General features: G+C 43.6%; 1 protein-coding gene, 1 long non-coding RNA gene and 1 pseudogene across 2 annotated transcripts; 1 reads left to right on the top strand and 2 right to left on the bottom strand.

Moving 5' to 3' along the window:
- Positions 1-559: 559 nt before the first annotated feature.
- Positions 560-5,524, bottom strand: LOC119378241 (uncharacterized). Its single transcript, XR_005180961.2, has 3 exons — positions 4,896-5,524; positions 1,066-1,102; positions 560-602 (listed from the first exon to the last, which is right to left on the bottom strand). It is a non-coding gene; the product is annotated as an uncharacterized LOC119378241 (long non-coding RNA).
- A 1,842-nt stretch (positions 5,525-7,366) lies between these two features.
- Positions 7,367-14,212, bottom strand: LOC119378240 (small nuclear ribonucleoprotein Sm D3-like). The gene is made up of 2 exons (XM_037647440.2): positions 13,768-14,212; positions 7,367-7,611 (listed from the first exon to the last, which is right to left on the bottom strand). The coding sequence occupies exons 1-2, from the start codon at positions 14,084-14,086 to the stop codon at positions 7,562-7,564; spliced, it is 369 nt and encodes a 122-aa protein (XP_037503368.1). The 5' UTR covers positions 14,087-14,212; the 3' UTR covers positions 7,367-7,561.
- Positions 14,213-14,910: 698 nt separating this feature from the next.
- Positions 14,911-26,663, top strand: LOC119378243 (beta-ureidopropionase-like; annotated as a pseudogene).
- The last annotated feature ends 188 nt before the right edge of the window (positions 26,664-26,851 follow it).

The following is a 26,851-nucleotide window of genomic DNA, read 5'->3' as shown; positions in this document are numbered from 1 at the left end:
CAGAGGCATGTCATACCTCCTCGATTCACCACCGTGTTCCACTTTATGTAATTCAGCTAACGCACAACCTACCGTTGAAGGTGCAAAAATAAATGCCTTTTTGTTTATCTGTACTATTGCGTGTTGCGATTCTCTTATTGCAAACAGGTCAGATTCCACAAGCATTCATTCTGTTGCCTTAGGACGTTGACTGTGAGCGTAGTTTGCAGGAAAGTGCATCCGTTCAGTACAACACAGCCATGTCATTCGTTCGCACATCGATTCCAGCATTTACTCGTTAACATGGTAATATATTTATGTACGATATAACAACACACCTGGCACCTTCCCCATTGTACCAGCAGTCATTAACTTCCAAGATGTTTCAGTTGTTAAAGACACGCCCGTGTTCCTCAATGTTTGCCTAAATTTTTATCATTTTGGTTGTTGTCTGAAGATGACTGGGCGTAAAGAATACCCCACACCATAGCAATGGTTGTCCAATTGCACCAGAAAAGCCGCAAGAGGTGTTTAATACACAACTACAAGCAAAAAGAATGGCAACTTACCACAAGTGATGCAGCAATGTGGACAAAGCGGGCATTGTTGTATATGCCTTCGAGCTGAAAAACAAAGCGAGTGTGAAAAGGTGGTCATCAGCAATTCAACTGAGAGCAAAAAAAGGATGGTAGACAGGCTAACTAGAATAGCTCGAAGTTTATTACCCAGAATGGGGGAGGGGAAATGGAAGTGAACAAACTGACAAAGGACAGAGAGGTCATGACAAGCGCATAAGGGCGTGAGAAACTGCCTTTGCAGAAACTTAACACACACCAGTCATTCTGAGAAAAAGTTGCAGTGATTTTCAACACTTCACAGGCTTGAATAAGTTGCAGTTTGTTCAAGCTGCACAGAGGAAGTCTTTGCATTAACGTAAACCCATTTCCTTTCTGCTCATTTAATGTATAGACATACTACCACCACTTCCAACTACCTTGTGCTACAAGATAAAAACTTAATGATAAAACCCTATCTGTAATACCAAGAGGCAATGCCAGCATTTCAGACAGATCAACACATTCTCACCTTGCGATCCTGAGAAACTTTCGACCTGGCCGGCCTGCTGAAATTAAGCAAAAGAAAAAAAGAAAAAAAAAAGCGAAATCTGTCAAGGCGACATGACGCTCAAATCCAGTGAAGCAATCCAATACTTATATAATAAACACATTAGAGTGGATGGCAAAAAATGCATTTAGACTGAACAGTCATTGAAGATGTTTGCACATTACAATTTCACATACCAAATGAGCACACTCTGCTGTTTGATGAGAACTAAAAGGAAAAGCCTTTTAACTTGCAGCATTGTCCTTGCAGTGGAGCCACTACATATGTAAATGAACACACACAGCTCAAAACCTCAGAGACACTGTGCGACTAGTTCCTACAAGCATGGTAAATTCGAAAGTCGGCTTCCCTGTAACTATTCATCAGGGCGTGGCTACTTGTTACTGGTTTTAAGTGGTCATTTGGAACTAAGAGATTCGACCACTGCTTTCACCTATAGTCGTGCACAACTTAAGGAGGCCAGAGAGGCCCCACCCAGGTAACCAAAACGTGACTGCAGATAGCCTCCACGAGTAAAGATTACTGGCTGGCCAGCTCATGATGTCGGTCTAGAGTGCATACTCATATTCATCCGCTGCCTTTTAAAGCTGTACCCGATTATAGTGAGCAAAGCACACATGATGTCAACCTGCGACGTCGCATACAACTTGACACCATTACAGCAGTGTCCTACTTGTTAAGAGTACTGGTGAAACCAGCATTAAGTACCTTAGGTGGTGAGGAAGTGAAATGAAGACAAGATGCAGCCCTTGGTACACGGTGCGCACCATGAAACATGCCCCAAAATGTCCTTTAGACAAATGCCCAGCTAAACCCAGAGAAATGCTGGTTTCCTACTAGGCTTGCATACTTGGCACAGAAGACAGCCACACGAAAGGGAATACACAGGACACGCGTTAGAAGGCTATGTGATGTACTGTTATCAGCATGAATGGCAACCTTCCATTTTTCTTTCACTGTTTCATTTTTTCACTCAGGGACAAACACTGTGCCAGACTGGTGTCCCATGGCACGAGGAAAACAAACCCTTCTGATGACATTGCTCGCTTTTCTCTGCTACAACTGCTCCCCTAAGCTGCAGGCAACAAGGCCAATGCCTCATTCACACTGGCGATTGACAGCTGTCATGCAACAGGTTGAAACAAGCGACCAAAGAGCAACTGACGTTTGCACCGACAAGTGAAACCAGTTTCCACACTGAAATGAGTCAACAGGTGCCATTTCATGAATGCTCATGCAACCACCAACTCGTATAGCATACAAGCGGACGTCCAATTCCTGAGCATCTGATTGGTGCAGACTGCGAAAGCAGTCGTGCAGTTTCAAAAAATCAAGCAGCCAGTGACTTGGCCCAAACTGCCACTTTTTCACCAATCGCGACTATTTGCAACAACTTGTGACTGGTTGCGTGACCACTACGAGTCTTACCACTACAAGTATTAATAACTAGTTCACAAGCCTTAGCTCTCGAAAGGTAATGCGGCCAGGTTGGAAAAGCGACCGGCCACAAACGGTTGCTTTTGGTCGAGACTCTTTAGGCATGTTGCGTGATTTCGCATATATGATTATAAAATCAGACGAGTGATTGATCCAAAACAGTCGCCTAGCGATCAAACGTGACCAGTTGCGTTGCTACCCGAGTGTGCTAGAAGATTTGTGACCAACTTGTTTACGCAACCTCCCAGTGTGACCGGTGTAAATGAGCCCTAATAAGTCAAACAACACAGTGGAAGGGAGGGGGGCAAGGACAGAGTATAGAGAGGCCAGTATAGAGGGCACTAGACTTTCAACTAGTGGTTTTTTACTACCTCTCTTTTTCAGTGCTACACATAAAAAACCATCCCCCTCATTGACCAGGTCAGTGTATTCCCTTGCGCAGTTTTTGAAGTGAATCGAGAAGCTTTTCTCCAATTAATGACACAGTGCCACTGCAACGTATGCATGTCTAAACTCACACATGAGCAGAATGAGAAGTGCCTATTATCAAGGCCTTCAAGAAGTGTTTATATGAGAAACAGTGAACATATTCTGTTTGTTGGAAGCTAGAAGCTTAATTACAAATTTAATAATTAAAGGTGCCGCAGACAAAATATTGCTGCCTAGACATCCAACTTGAAAATTTAGTGGTAGAAAGCATCCTGCAATAGCTCGACAATCAAATTCCCAGAGGCACTGTGCGGCAAAGCGACACCAATTTTTTTCAGTGTTTTCCAAATTTTGATCAAGTATGAAAAAGAAAATGCACGTTTCTTTGTCTGAAAATTTTCTTTCATTGACAGCAAGGCAGTAAAGCGATTTCGCAAGCCATACAGTCCATACAGTATGATAACATCTATGTAGACAAGAATTACCAATTACAAATACAATCTTTCGAAGAATGTGTAACTTCTTACAATTGTTGCTTCAGTTTACGAGAATAGGTTTAACAGAACATTTCGTGGAGGGATGAACAATAACCTTGCGCCTGAATTAAGAATGGCTCGTTCCGAAGTACAACAAAAGGGTTGTCCTCTACAAAAGGAAAAGTGGTTGCCTTTGACGCATTACACTAAAAGGCTAAGCGAAATCGAAGTTCTAAGGGACTTTTCTAGAATTTCACAGAAAAGTTACAAACGAGGCAAATGCCGGGGGCAACGATCGACGTCTGTAGTACTCACAACTTTACCTAACAGTCCATTGAAAAACAGCCGCACCCTAGACCAGCACAAGCGGCGGTAGCCACGCGCATGCTACACAGCACAACCGTACTATTATAGCATCTTGTGCACTGCCTAGAACGAAATGTTTAAGTAACATAGGTTACGCCTACACCTGTGCAAAGGTGCGTCATAAGCGAAAACCATTAAGGTCGTTGTATTGAGGTGGAAACTATTTCAATTTGTCAAAAAAAAGGGGGGTGGGGGGTGGAGGAAAGTGTTCCACTTTGAGCACGAGATGGATACGTGGCTACTTTCAACTTTCGTCGCATTCCAGAACAAGTGCAGAGGCAACAAACGCAGGCGCCTTTTCGTTCCCTTTCGAGACAGAGCGCCCTTGGAAGCGGAATGTTTGGGACATCAACGAGGTCACTAGGAAGCTGTGTTACACGTTGCACACACTACATCACGTAAAACGGCAAACGAGGGGCCTTTCCAGGGCAAGAACCGCTTCTTAAAATGCCTGCTACGAAAGTGAAACAAACGAGTTTAAACGTAGTCGCGACGAAATGACGCAACTTCGCGGTGCAAAGCGCCAAGTATTCCACCTAATGGGCAGCAGTTCAGATATATTAACATTTCGCTTTTTCGGCCCCAGACTTGCAGAATGTTCGCAAATCATCGCAACGCGAGTGCTCGCGCTGAAACGAAGAATTCATGAAATAGCGCGGCAGCGAAGCGAGGACGCATGCTAATGTAGCTTTCAGACCGGAGTCCGACGCGAACTTTTCTTCCCACACACGCACACAAACACCGGGGCGTTTCGTACCACGAGCATCCACGCGACAGAGATAAAGAAGTCGAGCGTTTATACTCGCAATAACGTAATTGCAATCTCTGTAACAAACTGCACTAGCGCATTCCTCAGCATCGGGGGGCCACCCCAAGACGCGGGTCGAAGATGCTGCTACACTGCATCGATTCATACGCGATCACGGGTTACCCTAGGCCTACATGTTACTACGAGAAGCATGTTTCGGGTCGCGGCAAATAAAAAACGGCAGAGATGCTGGGGTTTTGCTGCCCACGGGATAGCACTGCACGACAACCCGAGCGCTGTACGCAGAAATCCTAAAAGAGAGGCGGTATACAAACCTCGTGTTGCTCTTGCTTTTCCGCTTCGTGTCTCCGCTCATGATTGTTCGCTGGACGATGGGACGTTATTTGAAGCACTTGTCCACTCTTGTTTCCGCGCACTCACACACACAAAAAAAACCGTTTAAAGAGTCCAGTCCTAAGTTGGCGCTCACCTCCTAGGTGTCCGGTTTGTTTTCCTATTTATACTATTGTACAACTATTGCAGCTTCGTAGCGTACGAAGTGGGTTGAGTGGATCACCTGAACCACTAGGCCTAAACGGCCGATTCTCGCACAGGCCAAAACGCCGAAGTCCGGAAATATCACAGGCACAAGTATAAAAACAAGGCATCTGAGAGGGAATGGTTATTTACAGTAGTTGCTATGTTACACTTGTTTTCCCTTCTAGTAGTAGAATACCCGCGCGGATACGGGGGGATCGCTTAAGGGCCAATTGCGGGCCCCTTCCTAAGCCTAACACAGCTAAGGGGGCAAGCAGCGCCAGTTCCCGAATACACGCCGCGGGTGCTACCGCCGCCGGACTACTTTATCTTGTGGAAAACAGAGTTCTCGTGGTTTGGGCACGCACGAAAAGCACATTGACGCATTACAGAGCGACAGTAAACGAGGAGGGCATGCAAAGACTGTCGATTTAGCTTAACTAACTTAAGCAGCACAAAAAGCTGGTTTTCCACAACGTCGCACAACACTTCCTCGTGCTGGCCAAGCGCCCATGCTCTTGAACTGCCGGGAGTTTAATCACCCCAGCGTGGCCAATGTTTATGTGTCATACATTCGTCGCAAGGGCTCAGACACGGCTCGCGGTCTTTCGCGGAAGGCCTGCCGCGAACGTTGCACAACAAAACTGGCGAGCGACGGGATAAATAAAGGCGCATCAAACGCCACAACCGCGTGGTCCGGTATTTACCTTGCTGTCAGAATCGATTTCTTCACGCCGCGCGCAAATTTCTCCAGCGCGACAAAACTTGCTGCTGCGAAGCAGCGTTAACGAGGAAGAAACAACTAGCTTCGCACGACACGCAAGCAAATTCGAATGAAGACACACTGCGCTACACAAAATTTCTACTTCAACTTCTTCACTCACAGCTCGCGCGCTTGTCGGCGGAGTAAGTCTCAGTATCAAACTACTCAAATAACTTGCGATAAGATGATTCAATCGTCCATCCGAAGCGTATATTTGCGCTACCAGTTATCGGCAACGTAAAAATGAGCGACTGCGCCTCACACACGCACTTGCTCTACGAGTCACGCGGTTGTTTTCGGTATGTAAACAACGATTGCGCAATACCAACCCCAGACCCAGGTTCTGCAACACGACGCGCGTCGGCCGATGCAACGTCACTTGCGTGACGGCTTGCGTAGCTTCTGTCATTTCAGCTGCAAACATCCCCCTTCAAAGACAAATCTAAAAGATCTTAGGCCAATGTCATAGCAAACTGGGCGCTAAAACATCGGTTAACCTCCTTCACGTTGCGCGGAAAATATGGCGATTGTATGAAGATTCGTTCGATGCGTCAAACACGCCCGCGCGTGTGCATAAAGAGTTCTTTGTGACCTGTTAATTGGACATGCTATTTTTCGACATCACACGAGTGTAAGCTGTTCGTACTTATTCCCAAAATAGTTACCACTCAAAGCATGGCTGAGCTCGCTATTTGTATTTGCATTGAACTTGTACCAGGCCCGTAGCCAGAGGTGGGGGGGGCTAGGGCCCTGAAATTTGGGTGAAGTAGGTGTTTTTACTAAAAATAATGAAAATAAGTGTTTTTCTCAAACGGTCCAGGTTTCCGGCAAGTGCCCCGCCCCCCTCCACACACACAAAAAAATTCCTGGTTACGGGCCTGACTTTAGGCGTCTAGGATTTCCCTCATTATGATGAACCAACTAGCCCAGCAACAAGTACTTCTAAGGGCAATTAGTGTAGCGAGTGCTATTTACAGAATATGAAAACAAAAAGAAAGCTATGTTTTTTTTATGTCACAGCCTAGCTTTGAAAAAATTATGACTTGTAATTTTTTATTTTTCAACGCTTTGCGATAACCAGGACAGGTGCTGCCCAAGACAGATAACTAATGCTTGAGCATTCTACTAAGAGATGTATTGATAGATAGGTGCAAGCACTACAATGCAATCAACATGCCTATGCCATAACACTTGCTCTTTTTGACAGGCCCGACTTAAGTTTGCAGCTGGCCATGTGCTTATGCATGTGGCCAGAGATCTGAATTGAGCTTGAGGCTACTGATACAGAAGAGCATAATTAGTTGGTGCCAGAGTGCAGTTAGGAACAAGCTTTGCACTGTTGCACGCTCCCTTATCACTGGCAAGGACTTTTTCTGCAAATAATAAAAAAAATCGATTTATTCCTCTTTATTCTTTACAACTCAAAGCAACGAAAACCCACAAAAAATGAAGCGTGGAAAGGACGAAGAGGAGTCACCACAGCGTGCCGTGCCAAAAGACGTAAACTTCACCGACAACATTTTATTCCTTCCAGAGGTTACGGCACTTTCCGATGAGAGATGAACGCTGTGGCAGCTGCACACAACACAAAATATGATCCATGCACCTGGCATGTGTAGACCCGACAAATGCTGACTTTCGTGGCGACGCCGTGGAGGTGGTGGTGTGCACAAGATGTGAAGAACGGGGAGGGCAGCCGCTTCATTTCCGTCTCTGGAACAAGGCTCTGGCTCGACCTCGTCCTCTGGCAGCTGGGTGAACAAACAAACAAGAAATTCCGAGGAATCAGTCATCAGAAAATATCATTCGCATGTTCCAACTAAAGAAACCACATTCATGATTTGGCAGGAACACCTTTGCAAACTGCCGAGGAGAGAAATGCAAAGATGCTTTGTTGTTTACAGCTGCCTAGACTGGTCAAATCTTTCTTAGTTATTGTTTTGAAGGAAAATCATTCAACCTAAAGCATACAATCTTAGGCTGTCTTGACTTTAGTGAGAGTGAGTAATTTACACACTAAAATGCCAAATTTACATAATTAGCAAGTTATGTTATCATCATAGCATGTAGTGCAACAAAAGGTGCAGCAAATTGACCACTTAGATTACAATGGGGAAGCTGAGGCTGGTCCTTAAAGGGACACTAAAGGCAAATAACAATCTATGTCAGAGTGAAAGCTCAATGTATGACGTCTAATACGGCAATATTATCAACAGCAATGCCCTACTTACTGAGAAATTGAGCTAAATGTATCACACAATGAGCGCCACGAGCGGTACATTTTGGAAATGATCCCAATGACGTGAGAGAGTTCGACTACAAATTATCACTCATAATCAAACTAGCTGCAATAAAAAAAGAACCTTCCTTGCATCAAGAGACGTAATAAAATGCTGCTTGTTCATTTCTGTTTGATTCATGGAAAAAAAGAACCTCTTTGGCGTTGCCATGGGGAACTGCACGCGTGGTTCAAAGGTTCTGTTTTCGCCGAACTGCGCTTCGCCCGGCAACGTGCTTCGCACACGCGGTCGCGTCTCAGTGGTAGTTTCGGTACCGCATACTGCCGCGTGTGTTTTGTGCGCTCGTGAAAGTCGCTCTGACAGAAAGTTCGACAAAATGCCTCACGCATGTGATGTTGCCGGATGTCCGAATGGCGCACGCCGCTAGTGCACGCTGCCGCGCAGTAAAGGCGGGCAACGTTGGGCACGGCAGCAGTGATGTGAGAAACACCGCTTTCAGGCGGGTGATTTGAAGTGCGCTAACGCAATGCGGACCACTAAAACGTGATTTTATTTCAAAATAAGCACTTCCTTCACACAAAAGTAGCACTATGAGGTTTCTGGACCGTTATTTCAACAATCAACGTCGACTTAATATTTGCCTTTAGTGTCCCTTCAACGTGTCCCAAACTTCACTCGAAGCTTGAAGATAGGACAGTTTATTTTCTCATGCATCACAGGATCCCTGTGCTATGCTGCCATTACAGAGGTCATGCTCTGCCATGAACTACTCCGTTCACAAATGAGCACGTGCAGAGGGAGTCACACTCCCGACGGACAGCAGCAATGCAAAAGGTTCAGAGAGCTCTGCTGTTTGAAAATCCCGTAAACAAGCTACGCTGCACTTTCTTCCAAGTTGAAATGCAATGTAATCATTATTCTGTTATTATTTCAATGACAATTCACAAATAATGAAAAAGGCATCACATGCCACTCAAGCTATATTATCACAGTGGTAGCACTAATTCTCTTGCATCTTGTAACATTTTCACTTACTTTACAATTAAAGCAATGATTTGGAGAACCAAGCTGTCATACCCAACTTATGTGCCCATCCCTGGTCAAATCGAAAATGCAACGTCATTTCCATTGAATAACACTTAGCGATCTTAATGCCATTTTCCCTGTATGCTGTCACACGACGATAACTGTCATTAGAAAGTGGCGACTGCGATCACAGCCTCCTGGGCCACGACCTAACGAAACTTGCGTTATACAAGTGTGAATCCTTGAAATAGCTATTTTTGTCAATAAGAAGTCACCAAAAAATCTGCCTGTATGTTTCGCACAATTCGTCACAGCTGCACAACATAAACCAGGTCAAGCCAAGACAAATGAAAAATGGCATAATGTGTGTAAAAACACAATTTTTTTTTTCCCCGATTAAGCCTTTGAGGTGCATTGTCACATTTGCGTACGCAAGTTGTTTTTGCTAGTTGCGTCGACTGGTGGCTAAGAAAGAGCAAGCTACATTCAGGTTTGGATGAACTGAGCCTCCTGCATAATAAAAGTGTCTTAATTTAACTTCATCTTGCAGAGTACTGCTGCATATGATCACTTTGCAGAAGGCACTACCATCCTCAACAAGTCATTCAACGTGCTGCTTTTCGCGAGCCACGTCAAAGTATAATTTTTGTTTGTTAAATATATATACACACACACACATATATATATATATATCCAAAAAAGCAACTGCCCTATAGTTCCAGCATGGCATCTGATTTTACTTATGCAAAAACGTAACATGAATGACTTCAGAATAAATAGATATTTAAATTTAATGACAATTTAATAAGGATTAATTACCATAAAACACACGAATCTACGTATTATAACATTTTTGCTGTAATAGTATATGGAGTGCCTTGAAATGTGTAAATTCGACACAGACAGTTCTTCACAGGTCGTAGGGCTAATCTATTAGAAGAACATGAGTCATTAGCTACCTTTTAAAACGTCCCTGGCTTTCAGACTATACATTCAGTCCCAATTGTGTTGTGAATGAGTTCCATAAGCTCATTCACTGCTGTGTCGTTTTGCTGAATGTCATTATTTTCTCATGCGACCGCAAACAAATGACATTACAAACCAATGTTATTAATTGTAAATGACATAATTGCCACATGACAGCAGTATTAACAGCATGCTCCCAGCAGTTAAGATCCATTAACATTGCTCTTAATCCTTCAAGACCAAGCATTGCCAGAAGAGACAGCTGAAACAATAGTTTTCTTCTCAAGAGCTATCAATGAAATGACAAAGCTAGTGCCATTTACTGCAATGTATGGGTTACAGCAGCTTCAACAAACCAAACGAAGAGGCCTGCCCTTGCTCAGTGTTGTCTATTACATCGGTCGTTGTGCAGCCCCGAAATTAAAGGGGCCATGACACGGACACCCAGGAATTGAAAAATAGAAGTAAAGGTTAACATGAGTGTTTGGGCAAGTTGGTAGTTGATCTTGAAGAAAATTTCAACAGTGCGGAAATAAACATGAATGCATGAAAAGAGAGCTGACACGGACAGCTCTCTTTTCTTGCATTTGTGTTTATTCCCGCGCTGTTGCAATTTTCTTCAAGAAGTAAAGGGTCTATTGTGCCTATATATATATATATATATATATGAAAAATGGACTGCAAAAGAATATTTCAGTGCAAAATAAGCCCTAGAAGTCGCCGGCAATAAACTCTTCCCCACCGCAGGCCATGGCCATTTTGCCATGGCGTGCGTGACATGTGCTGCATGGAGTGGAGCCGCCATCTTCTATCAAAGCTTCAGCCGTTGCAAATTGTCCAATATCAATACCAAACTGAACAAATATGAAATAGCTCGACTGCATGCGCAGCTGATAATGGAAGAAAATCGTTCACCAGAATGCAGACACTCACACAGCAAGCAGCCTGTTACGTCACGGCTCGCGAGTGCACCAGTGTTGCCTGACTCTCAGGCCGTTTGCGTGTTTGTTCAACCAAATGAGCTAAACTGCTCGTCCAAATGCGCTGAAATTTCGCCAGCATCTTTTGAAGGCGCAATGATTACCTCACATAACACAACTTATGATCGAAAATTGGGTGTCATGGCCCCTTTAATTGTCAATGAAAGGTATGAGTGCCAACCACTGGCTTGAATACACCCAGAAGAGGTGCATATATTGTGCACCTGGGTACACATTCATCTGCTGCACCAAATGCAGCTGCGTCTCCTTCCAAGCTGCAACTGCTGTCGACCTTTCAATGTGAATTGTAGGCACTTGCCCAACATTGCTCAGGAGCAACAGCTCATCTCAACCTTTCCATATCAAGCTAGTTTTGTTCTGAAAAAAGAATTTGCAACACATTTATGTGATCTAAAGCAATACCAGCGTTTCCATTAATTTCGCATGTTATGTAAATGGGGGCACCAAAGCACCGAAATCTAGGTCACCTCAGTTCACCAAAAGACACCGTAACTTAGGACTTAGGGTCATGACGACAGGTTGCCGTGGGCATTTCGCCACTTTCAAAATGACTTGTTGCATGCAGAGGATGTCAGGCAGTGTTATTTTTTCCGTAATGTTGATGATGATGGTAGACAATCATCCCTGCTTGCGCAACGTTAGAATCTTCATCTTGTAGGCAGCCATGAGCATGCCACGTACACTGGGTCAATAACACTAAACCTCAGCAAGTTAGAAGTCTCAGGTTGTGAGTGCCACCGCAAAGCGTTCAGTCACGAGCAACTATGATGGAAGCTGTGAAGTGATGCTGAAGACTTTACTATTATATTCACTACCGTCATTCAATGCCATCGGTTTCATTTTCTCAAATTTCCGGGATGGCAAGTAGATGATCGCTACAGTGAGCAAATGTTCTTTTCCTTGAGTACAGTTATTTCTGTTTTGACTACATTATTGAAGCATCTCTTGTAATAAATAGTGAGCCAATATGTCACAGTTAACAACAACAAAAAAAAAGGCTGTTAGAGTGTTCTCTCAACTTGTCCACATTTATGCCTTGTAAAAAAAAGCGAATTGCAGAAGATGGTTGGCAACAGGCCAATGCAGAAAGAACCAAGACCTTCAAACTACAAGCGAGCACATACAGAATGTAAAACAGTACCTTAAGAGCACATAAATATGAAACCTGCATCTGGGTTTTCAATACTAAAGTGAATTATTTTAACTGCATGGCAGTCCTGCGAAGGTGATATCCCCATAGAATCCCACCCACACAGAAAGCATAACAGAGTAGTCTATTTGCAGGTTTTTCCGTATGATGATTAGGGTGTACAGATTGATTGTAAAAACAGCTATGATGCCCACCTAACCGCAACCGTATCTCTGCAAAAAATTGTGAATCTCAAGTGGCCTTTGTTTGGACTGCAAGACAGGATTGTTCCGAACACATGTTCAGGACAATGTAGATAACTTACGAAGAAACCACATAAGGAACCACAGCATCAGCCAGTCCACACAAACACAATCTTGATATCGCAGTCACATGGCACTGGTTGAAGATTGGGCATAGCGGTATTACATTTTGAACATACCGCAGCACGGCAATCAATCGGAAGGTCCCACGGTTGCTTCTTTCAGTTGATTGTCGCATTGTATCAAGTTCGAAATACCACGCTACAACCTTTCTTCACACAACACTTTCCATGTGAGCTTCGACATTGGAGTCAACCACTGTCACATTAGTTGCAGCTTCGGCAACAACTGCTTGGATTTGAAATCTGAATCGACAGTTTTATGAAAGAGCCAGAAAAGGCGCAGCATACACACACTGCCCTACCTACTGGGACCTTTTTTTTTTCTGTCTTTCGTTTCATAGATTCAGTCTTGAGACATTATCAAGCCCGTCACTTAGAGCAAAATTTGGAGCTTCTGAGAACAGTATGTGTCGTACGAGATGAATGCGTCTTCACAGTGGACATAGAACAATCGAGCTTCAGCAGGGGGCAACGTAGGAACCGTTTGAGTTTCCACATGAGAGGCGATGCTTATTTATTTATTTATTGCAATACACTGCAGGCCAACTTGGCCCAAGCAGGAGGGGCAGTACACAAAAAAATAATAATAATAAAATACAAGAATAGCTTAATACATGCAATGGTGCAACCAAGAACTAATGCAGTACAATAAAGGTTGAACAACAAAAAAAGACAATAGTTCCATAATAATTAATAACGCTCGTATACAATGAAATGGAATCATGCGTTGAATGTGCGATGCTAATGCCTATAGATAAAATAGACAGAATGTTAATGAAATTACACTTCGCAGGACATAAATCTTGACAGCGTTCACTCAGCAGCCAAGCATCAAGGTTTACGTGTAGCCACGACAGCTGTTCATAAATCGAGTAGCCTGAAACAATTTGCTTATTCGCAAATGCTGTCATTTACAATCCACACAGTGTAGATGCGCGCACTTTGCGTTCAACATGGGAAGTTAAAGGCGCATGAGCTACGTCTGATATCAGCTACACCTATGAGCTCCACACAAGGGAAAACGAAACAAGAGCGTTGGTGTACCACATATCTCACGAACGCCGATTCACAAACATAAAGTTAGGGTTACGACAGACGCATAGTTCAATCGCTATCACAAGAAACAAACGGCACTCAATAGAAGATAAATTCGGACTAACCTTGCGCTCGTAGAATCGCCGACTTGCCTCTGCCGGCGGACGCCGTCGCACTTTTGGCACCGGCTTTTTTGAACATGGGAGCGTTTTTGAGCATGTCCGGTAGTATCATGAAACGTATCTTGCTTCCCCTGATGTAGACGTTCTCGAGTTGGGCCACTCGTCCGTCTCGGTAGGTGACCGTGATGTTGCACATCTGACAATTCATGTTGTCCTCGGCCTCCACCAGTTTGCCCCGGTAAACTTCGCCGGTGTTCGTCTCGCAGGTGACGATGTGCCCTTCGGCTTCGTGCAGAACTTTGATGGGCACGCCGATCGACATGCTGGATCAATTTATCCGAAGGAAGTTTAACCGAAATCGAGCGGATTCAAACGGATTGCGAGAAACACCAGAAAATCGCACGGGTCTTCAACGTTACCGGTACGTTTCCCGCTGTAAACATTGGTACCGCAGCAAACAACAAAAAATATTACAATATTCACCATTTATGTTATTAAAAACAAAAATATTATTTGTTTTTATAAAATGCATTTAATTTTATAAACCAAATAATTAATTTTAACATTTATTACCTGCTGCGAGGCTGCAAGGCGCACTTTTTGTTCTTGTTTATGGGTATGTTATGGGTGCGCTGGCAGCGTTCGTTTATGTAGTAGTTTGTTGCAAACTTTAAGAGCTTTAGGATGTAATATTACTCTTGGAGCAATATCTGATTTCTTATATTTTAAAAGCAGCTATTAGGACGTCAGCGGTAAACATTTTGGTGGTATCTGCTTGTTCGGACTTCACTTTTACCCGGAGCACGCTTCATTTTGACGTTGCTGCCAGCGCGTACAAAGTTCTTTGCATTCTGTTACTTCCGAGGGCACGTCCCACAAAACCAATTATGATTTACGTTTGACCAAACATTATTTCCAAGCACATTCGCGCCAGTGTACAGGGCTAGCCGCCTTATAGAAGCGTGTAGCAGACGACGCTCAGGCATAGCGGTAGAAAATAGTCGCACCGCGAAGAACGCGGTGTCATCTAGCGAAAAGCAGACGCAAGCTTGCAGCAGCAGACGCTCACTCTCGCTTCTTTCCCAACGCCGCTGCATCCGACCCGTCGCCGCTGGGAGCAAGACCCCGACAGGCGCTTAGGTCTATCTAAAGGTTGCGCAAGTGAGCTTGAACTTCCCTTCCCGAGGTCAAACAGGTTTCGCCAGCGGCTCAGCCTTCTGGCAATTGGGTCGCACGACGCGCGCGGCCACAGTCCACTGTCAGCGGCCCCGAAGTCGAGACGTAGGACATACCACTACGTGCGCCGGCAGCTTCCGTACTCTCACATCGAAGTTTGCTGCGCGACATCTTACGAAGCACGGCGAGGGAAATGGCCAGCCAGGAGTTTGAGAGCGTCGAGAAGATCCTCACGGAGCATCTGCCGCCGGAAGAGCTTCAGAAAGTCCGCGGAGTTCTGTACGGAAAGAATGCGCGTGAGTACTCCATGACGACGGCGTTTGATCGCTCAGTTCGGGCCGGCATGACGTGTGAGGTGGCAGTCGCGCGTCTTGACCCACATATCGAAGCCACGTCGTGGTTGAGAGTTACAACGTATTATATATTGTTATGTGACATCGGGACAGTTTCTTTCCCCGGACGCTCAAAGCGACGCGCTTGCGTGCGGATGGTAGTGCCTAAATGCTTTAAATGAGAGCACTGTCATCTAGTGGCTCCGCATTTATTTCTACCGACTGACTTTTTATAATACCAGCGTTGAGTAGTAATTGTAGCATTAATTATTTGACGGCGTAGACATCCCTTCTTCCTGTGATATTTTTGTTAGGTGTTTACAGCCAATGTATGAAGTGAGAGTACTAGGTGATGAAAAAGCCTTTCTCTTTTTTTTTGAAAGGTTTTAGAAGGCTGTATATATCTACCGGTAGCATCAATTTTAGAAAAATTGTGAACTTTAGCATCAGAATTAAGGGCGCTACGTGCACAGTTGTGGCGAGGCGGAAAAAAGAAAAAGAAATAAACACTCAAAGAACCTGCCGTCTGAATCAGTGCCTCAAGTGCACATATCTGCTGGAATTATTAATGCTGTATCTGTATTGCCCAATGTATGCTTCTTCGATTCTATTTTATATATATATATATATATATATATATATATATATATATTTTTTTTTTTTTTTTTTTAATGAGGGCAAGTTCCCACCTGTCTTGGCATGCAGCCATATCCCTGTATGGTGTCTTGATCACTGCGTAATTCTTGGGAAGATTGCCAGATTCATTGCGCTTGGCCGATCACTCATGCACTATAAAGGATACACATGGCAAAAAGAGGGTCGACAAAAATTAAACTGCCACTGTAATGTATAATTAGTGTCAGTCAACAAAGATTGTAATATATTTTAGGGCAAAATTAAGTGAACAGCATTGTTAATTAAAAATGTAAAAAAAAAAGCTGATACTCCTAGAAGTCCTTGCTCTGTTGGAGAGAAAATTAATGCAACATATACCTTTTAGGGACACAAGGTTAAGTGAAAGGAAATTGAGATCGCTGTGGAGTAAAAAGCAAGAAACCAGCATGACGCAGAAAGCCTATGTGCTGTATGACGCAATTCTCAATTTGTTCTTTCAGCCACATCTATTTCATACTGTGCTTCTTGTATTATGTTTGTTAAATAAAAACGGAACAGAGTGAGAAATGCAGTCACCCGCTTAGTATCACTTTTTTTTTTGTATTTGTTGACCAAACGGACCATGATGCTGTAGTGTAAATTATTTTATTATTAATGCAGTTTTCTTTGGCACAATAGCCGGCTATGGCCAGAGATCGCCAGGCACATATGGTACGAGTTTATAATCAACCATCCACACACGCATCTACGATCGTCGTAAGCACATAACACGCATAATGGTGGCCTGCGCTACAGAAGAAAAGGAGAATGAATGGCTTGGTCAATTCTCTAAAAAAATTTCTAATGTTTCAGGTAGTACTGTAACTATAGAATAAGATAAAGCGCATACCCTCAACCTTGCCCTGTCATCACTCAGTACCAACTGATGAAGGGTCCTTTACTACTTCTCTGTCATGAGCGGGACCATATGTGCTCCCAAACATAATTTCTTGTAGACGCTCGTGCCATCCCTGCCTCACCACCAGCAATTTTCGTGCACTCAAGATATAACACATTGCAGCAAGGCTGCGTGAATGGGGCACAGAAAAGAAAATTGTGATGTGCACACAGCGCCCTGTGTTATCGTGAATCCCAGCCAGCTAACCCACCAGCGTTTTTTTTTGTTATTTTATTTTAGCCTCAGGGTACAGAGCACATTACAGAGGGAAGGGGCTATCGTACATGAATATAGTAAATGGGGAAAAAAAAAATTGAGAACCTAATATGGGTTCACAATATAGCAGCAATACTTAAGTAGAATAATATATATGTAAATATATAAGGCAACACACAGATACAAGAAAGAGATAAAATTAAACAATGGCTAAAGTCGAGCTAATTAATTAGTTAAGGAAGTTGTAAAATATATGGGGTCATGTATTGTCGTTATAGACTTAGGAAGGTGGTTTCAATCTCTAGCAGTCTTAGGCAGAATTGAAAATGAATGGGTGTTACTTTTGGGAACATGAACTTTCTGACGATGGTTGAGACGGGCTCATATGAGAGGTGCGGCATGTATCAACAATTAAGACAGATATAGGTTATGATGGTAAATCTTATGGTGAAAACGTAGACGGGAATATTTCCTGTGAGCAGCAAGTAAAGGAAGTTGTAGCAGTGCTTTCATGGAGATTACACTGGGTGTTCTGTGGTAATTAGATAAAGTGAAGCGGGGCATTTGTATTGCCTCGATGTTTTGGGTTAATGTAACATGGTTGGGGTCCCACAACGCTGACGCATACTCAAGCCATCGGCCACTAGTGTAGCCAGAAATTTTTTTCAGGGGGGGGGGGTGTTCAACTATACTTTATGTATGTTCGTGCATGCATTTGTATGTGTGCCTATATATACATGTATATACACACGCAAAGCTGAAAAATTTCGAGGTGGGGAGCGGGCTTGAACCCCCCAATCCCCGAAAACCCCACCCTGTCTATGCGAGTGTCGACAGCCGAACTCAGGTATATCAAGTCTGAAAGAAATTGCAAAAAAGTTTAATATGTGGGCCCTTTAATATATAAGATATTTATATATCGAAAATATATTAAAGGGGATATTACAGCTGTTTGTTATACAGAATAATTCGTTATACTGTAGACACACACCACGGAGCAGTTCTTCTCCCTTATATGAGGGACCTCTTGTAAGCAGGCTATCACATTTTCATTTGCTGATCAAGTCCGCTTTTGATGTTGGCGCAATGGTGTCTATTATACACAATTGTCTCTTACATCAGTGTCTCTTTAAAGGAGCTCAACAACTGCATGTGGGTTCGATATATGCAGGTTCGACTGTAGTGTATAAAAGTAGTATAGCGGAAGACGTTGGTGCTCCTGTTTTAGTCGGTGTGTAACATTCCTTTGTCTCAGAGCTCTCGACCTTGATCGCGAGGCTGTTGCAATGGCTGAAGAGCACAAGTTCGAGCTCAAGGGATACAAAATGACGGCCGAGAAGGAGGAGACGCGGCCGCCGCGAGTCGTGCGCCTGGGCCTGGTGCAGAACCGCATCGTGCTGCCCACGACTGAACCGGTGGCCGCCCAGCGGGAGGCCGCTGCACCGCCGCATCGAGACCATTGTCGAGGCAGCTGCGCTGTGCGGGGTTGAACGTCATCTGCTTCCAGGAGACATGGCGTGAGTAATATGCGAAGACTGCTAAATGTAAATGCATGCAGAGTTACGGCAAATGAGCTCTGCAGAATCCTGCAAGGTGGCGGAAGGGTTACAAAAGGTGTAAGTAACAATTTTTAAAAGCTTCTCTTTCTGAGAAATTCATATGGATTTCCTTGTGGCTTTGGCTACAATCGGGTTGTTGTCAATCATCCCTTTCATAACCTTCCGCCACCTTGCAGGATTCTGCTGAACTCATTTGCAATATGGTGTCCATGTACTTTGATTTGTTGACAGATTCTCCCTCGCGCTGCCAACTGCTTGCGTCCTGGTTAGCTCAATTGGTAGAGCGACTGCCCCGCAAAGGCGTTGGTCCTGAGTTCGATCCCCGGAAAAGGACGGATTTTTCTTCAATTAGAAGATTTACTTGTGGCGTCGGCTTACAATCGGGTGGTTGTCAATTATCCCTTTCATGCAGAGTTACGCAAGACCGGTGGTTGCTTTTCCAGAGTTCACCAAGTCAGCTGCCCAGGAAACTTTTAAGAGCTCTGAAAACATCGGCACTGCATAGTCTCTATCGGCTGTTATCTCATCTCAGTGGCTCAATCATTGAACGGTTGAACTTCACAACTGGAAACTTTTAAGAATAAAAGAAAGGGCTTCAAGGATTTTCAAAGGGGCCACTTGTGAGATATAAAGTGTATAGCTCTGTGTCATGCATACACAAGAATTGCTTGTAATTGGTTATCCTTATCTGTGTTATAGCCATTTGTAGCTGTCTGTTGAGGACGCCGTCAACGAACAAGACTGCACTCTTAGCGGACTTCATAAAGCAGTTTAAAAAAACATTGTTAAAAATGAATCTTCAAAAGAGCACATATCACAGTGCAGAGCAAGGGAGAAAATCAGTCACAGATACGAAAAACGCTGGGTTATGCTTAACTGCTTACAAGCAAAATTACAAAAGTGCTGTGTGTTGCTTTGTTGAACCCAGAAAGAGCCAGAAGTCAAGTCAATTCGGTGTCCGATACTGCTACAGTAAACAAAAAATCTAATCAAGCCATCATGCCTGTATCTGCTATCCGTGTTGACACGTGCTGATTGTACGAGTTAATTTTCAATTTCACACTCTTTACTTTCAGACATGCCGTTTGCATTTTGCACCAGAGAGAAACGCCTTGGTGCGAGTTTGCAGAATCTGCTGAGCACGGCCCATCTGTTCAACTCTGTCAGCAGGTGATCTTTTACTCCCTTTACGAAACAGATCTATAGATATTTATCTCTATTAGTATCTTTAAAATCATTAGCATAGAGAACTTTCCTGTGCTTTATGTGCAACAGTTAAAATCATTAGTTTAAAGGGGCTCTGCAGCACTTTTCCAAGTAATCATCGAATGATCTCACTGTAGGGGTTTATCGCCTCACAAATCGACTGTTGTGAAAATTTTCAGAATCCGTCAAGTGCGAGCAGAGTTACAGGGATCTGTGTCACATGTTTCAAGCGCTTTCTCTCTCCTTTCAACCCAGCGAGTGCTCTGAAAGCTACAGGGGGGGGGGGGGATGACAAAAGGGCAAAAGCTATGCCCGTACGCAGTGCATCATGACCTTGAGCACTTTTTCTTTTTTCTTTGAACGCCTGCTCACTTTCAGTGTGATAACAAGCATGCTGATGTAATTCTATATCGTGTGTAATTCTATCACTATAGATTGCAGCACAGGCATGTCGCAGCACCCCACGACAGCTGCGGTAACTGTGTAGCTAGCTCGCGATACTCAAATCAGCCAATGGCTGTAAGCGAAATTGCATTTATGGCATCATTTGTCGAGGAAAGAGCGAGCGATTTCTAACTAACTTTGAACCTTAATTGTAGATTCCATGCCGCGGCCTGTGCTATGAATGTTTGACTCACATGTCGCAGGAGCCTTGACTACCGATCGGCAGCATTTTCTGGCCATGTTCAAAAAGTACCCTTTAAAGGAGTGCCAAGATATTTTTAAACCTTTACAAACTCTCTACCACAGGGTTCTCAGCTGGCACATAGTAAGTGCAAAGGTAGCGAAATGTTTATAAGACATTTTAACTTGGGGGAAAAACAAACAATAAACATCTCAATATTCTAGACCAGGCATCAGTGGCATTATCCAGGCATAACAAAATTCATCAATGTAGCAATATTGCGACAACATATCCCAATGGCAAAAATAAGGTGGTCCACATGATTACTCTGGTCCCACTTGTGTGCGATAGCAGATTACAGAGACAGTGTGCTATTCTCCTGCGACGTCACTACACACCCATAGAGACTAGTACAATCGTAGTAAAAGATCGGGAACCCTGACACTTGCCATTGTGTTTTAGGGTTTAAAACCGACACTAAAATAATGTCAGAAATGTTTGGTCGATATTGGTTTATCTTTTCGTGCTTTTACGAAAGAGTGAATGTCATTTTAATGTCATTTCAACCATATTATTTCTCAGAATTTGTTTAACCATGTCACGATGATACAGTAAACCTGGCAAAGATGAGTCCCATTGCTGAAGTGTTGGCCCCAGCGACGTTCTTTGTTCAATGACTTCTTTCATGACATTAACTCATCATTTTCAGATGGCTAAAAAGCACAACATGGTGGTGATCTGCCCAATCCTTGAGCGCGACGACTCCGACGTTCTCTGGAACGCCGTAGTGGTCTCGAACAGCGGAGCCATTCTGGGGAAGTCCCGCAAGAACCACATCCCACGAGTGGGCGACTTTAATGAGGTGAGGTTTCGCAAGTATGCTATGCCACAACAACAGACGAGTGAAGGCTTTTGTTTTTCAAACCGCATGCCTGAATTCGCTTGCCAAGTACAGCTACAACTGATGTGCAAATAAACCCTAACCAAGAGCTTTTTGTTCCAGTCCACTTATTACATGGAGTCAAAACTAGGACATCCGGTATTCCAGACACAGTTTGGTAAGACTTGTTTGCTTGACCTCTAATATGATACCGGATATAGCCAAATATACATTATGGAGCAACAACAAAAGTTTCACTTCTTTCACCCTACCCTGTTTGTGATTTCATAAATACTAGTACCTGCATTCCAGTTTTTTGATGAATGCTATTTAAAAAGTACAGGTCACTTAGTGAGTTTTCTCACGCATCTAGTGTGTGTTTTTGTGCCAGTGTTGACAGCGTGATGTTGGTGCTTTGAGGGAAACTGAAGTACATGGCAAAGAAATATTGGGACTGCATTATTGCATTATGCTTATTGCTCTGGTGATACCATACAGTTGTTCTGGAGGATACATAGGACCAAAAACAGGATGGAAGACTGTATGCTTGTTGTGTTTTATCTTTCTTCATCGCCTTGTCTTTCGTTTCACACACCTTTTATGGGCGAAGCGCCTTAAGCCGAGGCTTGTCTGTATGGCGTCCATGCGCACGGCACAGCACCGTGTAAAATCTTAACATGAGATTTAACAATAGACTAATATCAATCATAATTGTGAGGATATAAAACACCTACAAGCATAAACCCTTTATACTAGTCGGCGACTTCAACGTACACATTATGGACCTTAGAACCTAGCTTTGCTGTACACTCTGACTGTCCGCTGTCATAGTATATCGAAAACCGTTGCTATAGTCGAAACATATATGTGTGCATGTGAATAAGAAAAAAGGTTTACAATAGATGAACATCAATCATAATTGTGACAGAATATAAAATACTTACAAGCCCAAAAACTTTACACTAGTCGGCGACTTCAACGTAGACATTATGGACTTGGGACCTAGCTTTGTTGTCGACTCTTTATGTCACTCAGTTTACATTATAGAGGCAACGCACGATTACTTACCCATACGATACCCAGAGCTTTGCCCACTTGTCATGATTCACTTCGTAGAGATGCGTGGTTTTTTTGGTTTTTTTTTCTAAATAAACTGGTACCATCTCATCCAACCTACTCCTTATCTCAACCTGAAGTTCAAATGCCTTTCCTTGCTTGGAACAGTGCTATGAAAACATTCAATGAACTTATGTTATACATGCTGTGCTTTCACTGTGCCGTTAAAAACCGTAGCAGTCTGGCAGGCAACATGGTTCAGTGCGTAATGTGTTTGTAGGCAAGATTGCCATCAACATCTGCTACGGAAGACATCACCCCCTCAACTGGCTCATGTATGGTGCTAACGGAGCGGAGGTTGTGTTTAACCCATCCGCGACAGTGTCGGACTGAGCGAGCCGCTGTGGCACGTCGAGGCCAGGAATGCCGCCATTGCCAACAGCTACTTTACGTGTGCCATCAACAGGGTGGGAACGGTAAGTCGATTGATCAGTTCGTTTACAGTTATGAAAGAAAAAAAAACGTGCTCAACTGAAACCGCAGCTGTTTCACAGGCAGTTTATATTTTCGGCATGTACAAGTCACTTATAATCAGCTTGTCCTAAAATGAAGTGCTTTCATTCGTTGAAAGATGCCCAGTAGAAAAATGCCTGAAGTACGAGACAAGTCAATCATACCTTTTTTTTTAATTTTTTCTTCTTTTTCTCGCAGGAAGTATTTCCTCGAGAATTCACTTCTGGTGACAAGAAGCAAGGTGAGGTTTGCTTGGGTAAGGTTAGCCCACACACACCATAAATGTACACACCTCGACACTTCCTCATTATCTACAGATTTCCACAGTCGTTAACGTTTCTTTCCTCTCTCTCTAGCTCACCGGGATTTTGGACATTTCTACGGTGTGTACACCACTTTGTTCTATTACTATTTAGTACATAATTTCATGTTCATCTTTTCCTGATCTCTTACTACCGCTACTTTGATGTTGATAGGCACAAAAAATTTGTTCCTGTAATTGTGAAGTGTCATTGCAGTGAATCGCAAGCTATGAAATATAAAAGCCAAAGAAAGCATTTATATGCAAGTACAAGCATGCAATAAGCATGCTTATAGTTTCACAGTTGCATATTTGCTTGATTCAGGTGAACCATTTTCTAGTAGGAGTCTTGCTGTAACATAGTTTCTAACACATTTTCATCCTACATGTTGCTAAGGCTCATACATAAAAGACGCTGGAAATGTGAGCTGCTTATGAACGATACGCGAAACGCTTCTCTCGTCACATGAAGCACTGTTTCTTCATGCAATGGTGCAGGTTCCAGTTACGTGACTGCTCCTGATGGAAGCCGCACACCTGTAAGTTCACTTGTTCTCACTGTATACAATTAGTTCTGCTAATACAAGCTTTCTAACATGCCAAAACCTTATTGCCCTTGGTCATCAGTAGCTAGCAGTGGTGTGTGGCCGAGTTGGGGCCATATATTCAGAGACGATCACTTTTTGAAATCGCTTTTAGTGTGTGCTGGTTGGCAGGCTGACGAAAGGTGAGCAAGTATAGTCGCTTCAGTCAGTGGACACGCAAGATGGTATGTCTTGTAGAGTGACACGGTCGCCAAAAGTGATCATCTCGGAATATGGTCCTTGATCGCAAAGCGACCTGTTTTGGCTAGTAGCAAATGATCACCATGAACTGTCATGGATAAGTCGCTTCTTGTTATATACTGCAGTCGCAAAGGTTATGCACCAATCAGATGAGCTGGAACAGAACCTCTGCTTGTCTTACAAGGTGATGGCAGCGTGAGCAGACGTGAATAATGCCAATTGTGAGGCATTTCAGTTTGGCTACGGGCAGGTCATCCTAGCTGGCAAGAAAATCAGCCGCAGGGAGTCACTTCATAGTCACCAGTCTTATCGATTGCGTGACCTCTGTCAATTGGCGGTTGGAATGACCCTTAAGGCTCACAACAGGCTGCCGAGCACAAGACGGCGTGTTCGAACCTTGGTCGCAGCAGTCGCATTTGTGATAGGAGCGAGGTGCAAGAACACTTGTTACTGTGCTTTAGGTGCACCTAAAAAAAACCTGGCTCATACAAAATAATCAGAAGCCTTCGAATAAGGCATTCCTGATAGCCTACTGCGCAGTTATGAACTTAAAACCCTGTATCTAAGTGAAGAAATAAATGCTAATAGGCATCATTCTCAGTCGAGAAAAAGAGCTTCACGAACTGGAAGCGTGTACTTCTCTTAAAGGGGCCCTGCGACACTTTTCTGAGTTATAATCGAATAGTCTCACTTTTAGCACATGATGCTGCATGAATCACATGCTGCAAAAATTGTTGGAATTCGTCTAGTGCGAGCAGAGTTACAGGGATCTGTCGCACACTTGAAGCACTTTCTTTCTCCTTCCGTACCAGTGAGCGCGCTGAAAGCTATGCAGGGAGGGAGATGACAAGGGGGGCAAGGAGATGTGTCCCTTCGTCAGCGCAATGCCATAACCTCGAGCACTTTTTCTTTTCTTTTTTTTTCTTTGAATGTGCAGCTTACTTTCAGAGTGATTGCAAGCATGCACGTGGGTATACGGCAGCCACAGTAACTATGCAGCTCACGATACTCAAATAAGTCAACGGCCGTGCACTTTGGGTATATGGCGCAGTAATTTGTGCATGTGGCATCATTTGAAGAGAGAAGAGGGAGCGACTTCTAGCTATCTTTGAGAATTAATTGTATATTCCAGGCCGTGTGCTGCGCTATAATGTCTGGGCTCGCGTGTTCTCGGGAGTCTCAACTACCGATCGGCAGCGTTTTCTGACCATGCTCAAAAGCATTGCAGGGCCCCTTTAAACATCTCTGTCGAGGACCAAATTGTGAGCTATATCATTTTTACCTCGGTCCAGGGCCTCTCGAGAATCAACGATGGCCTATTGATCACCGAGTGGACTTAAACTTGTGCCGACAAGTCCGCGACACCTGGGGCTTCAGGGGTGAGTAGCGTGCTGCTGCGATTCCGGACTTTCTGTGGCAGTCATTTGATGACACGTCGGTTCAAAATGTTCGTCACGTGTTTTGCAGATGACGCAGCGCACGGAAATATATGCTGATGCTCTCTATTGGGTTGCTCAGCCTGCGTTTGAGAAGCAAGTGATTGTGGACCCGACAGCAGGGGGCGACTACTGAGGCTTCCCCGCGTGTCTAAAGCTGCGAAGCACTCGGGTAAGGCAGTGTGATTTAATGAAACCTACCGGGCATACATGTCCGTGCTGTGTTCAACCAACAGGCACTGTAATCCTAGAGGACATTCTGTTGTTAACAAGAACACACATTTATTAGTAGTACATTTGTGTTAGTGTACTGCACAGCAATACTCCAACGCATTTTTAAGACTGACCTGTTCGCGAGTCATTCATGCGGAATCGTGGGCAGGAATAACATAAATCATTTACGATGTCATGCCATTTGTACTTTATCAATGGTCTGAGCGGCGCTCCATTTACATGATCACCGGGATCAGTGGGTGATAAAAAAGGAATAGAGTTGGACTATAAAAAGCATCACAAAGTATGTTTGTTATTTTTGGATGGAGGCGAGTAGTATGTTACTCAAGATTAGAGCATGCAACCAAATTGTTTGACCCATTTTGTATCATAAGGTTCTGCTGTCCGAAGATCACGATCGACTGCTTCTGTCTAGTGCAGGACCTCTACAAGGGTCTTCCGTTGTCTTAGTGTCAGCTGAACCCATCTCATTCCTTCAATATCCTTTGAATATCTTCGCTTCAATTTACTATAGTCAACTGCATTTATTTCTTTTGCAGACATAATTGTTACTGTACACTTTTTGCCGATGCGCAGCCTTAGCTGTCTCTCAAGTTCGTTGTACTCCCAATATATGTTTTTTTGCAGTCCTGTAAGCTAGTACTGTTAGATTTGTTGTATGCTCATTATATGCTGCCTTTGAACAAAATTGATAGGATACATTTTATGACCAAATGTCCTTCTCATGATCAAGGTCATCAATAACTACTTAGCCTGAATACTTCTTTTTTCCCAGGAGGACTTGCTACGAAGCATGAGTGACATGAGAGAAATTAATATTAGAGTAAGAATAGGAAGTCTACAGTATACAGAATATTTGCACAATCCTCAGTGTTGTGCTGAGTATTTTAATACATAAGTTTCACTGGGATATCACAGTACACGTTTTGCTGGGATATCGTTAACCTGACAGGTTCATCATGGTCAACAAGTTCACATTATCTTTCACTGGCGCATGTTCTGCTTGTTTTTCAGATCTGCTTCACTGAGCCATGCCCAAGATCTGCTACAACTGGGCGTCAACTGGAGGTGACGGCCTGCTGCACAAGTTCCTCTTCAATATCACGCCAAGCGCTCTCAGGATTTTCCCGCTTGCTGGATTTATATACTCAACTATGCAATCAAACATTTGTTGCTCGACTTGTGATCAAACATATTTTTTATATCGTCAACCGTC

This window comes from Rhipicephalus sanguineus, unplaced genomic scaffold (assembly GCF_013339695.2).
Source record: "Rhipicephalus sanguineus isolate Rsan-2018 unplaced genomic scaffold, BIME_Rsan_1.4 Seq748, whole genome shotgun sequence".
Taxonomy (NCBI): domain Eukaryota; kingdom Metazoa; phylum Arthropoda; class Arachnida; order Ixodida; family Ixodidae; genus Rhipicephalus; species Rhipicephalus sanguineus.
This window is presented reverse-complemented; position numbering and strand designations above follow the sequence as displayed.

What these genes read in the sequence shown, in the direction of transcription:
- LOC119378240 (XM_037647440.2), bottom strand. Translation starts at nt 14,086, where the DNA reads ATGTCGATCGGCGTGCCCATCAAAGTTCTGCACGAAGCCGAAGGGCAC. An exon ending in GGCGATTCTACGAGCGCAAG is followed by an intron (nt 7,612 to 13,767) that starts GTTAGTCCGAAT and finishes TTGTTCACCCAG; the next exon opens with CTGCCAGAGGACGAGGTCGA.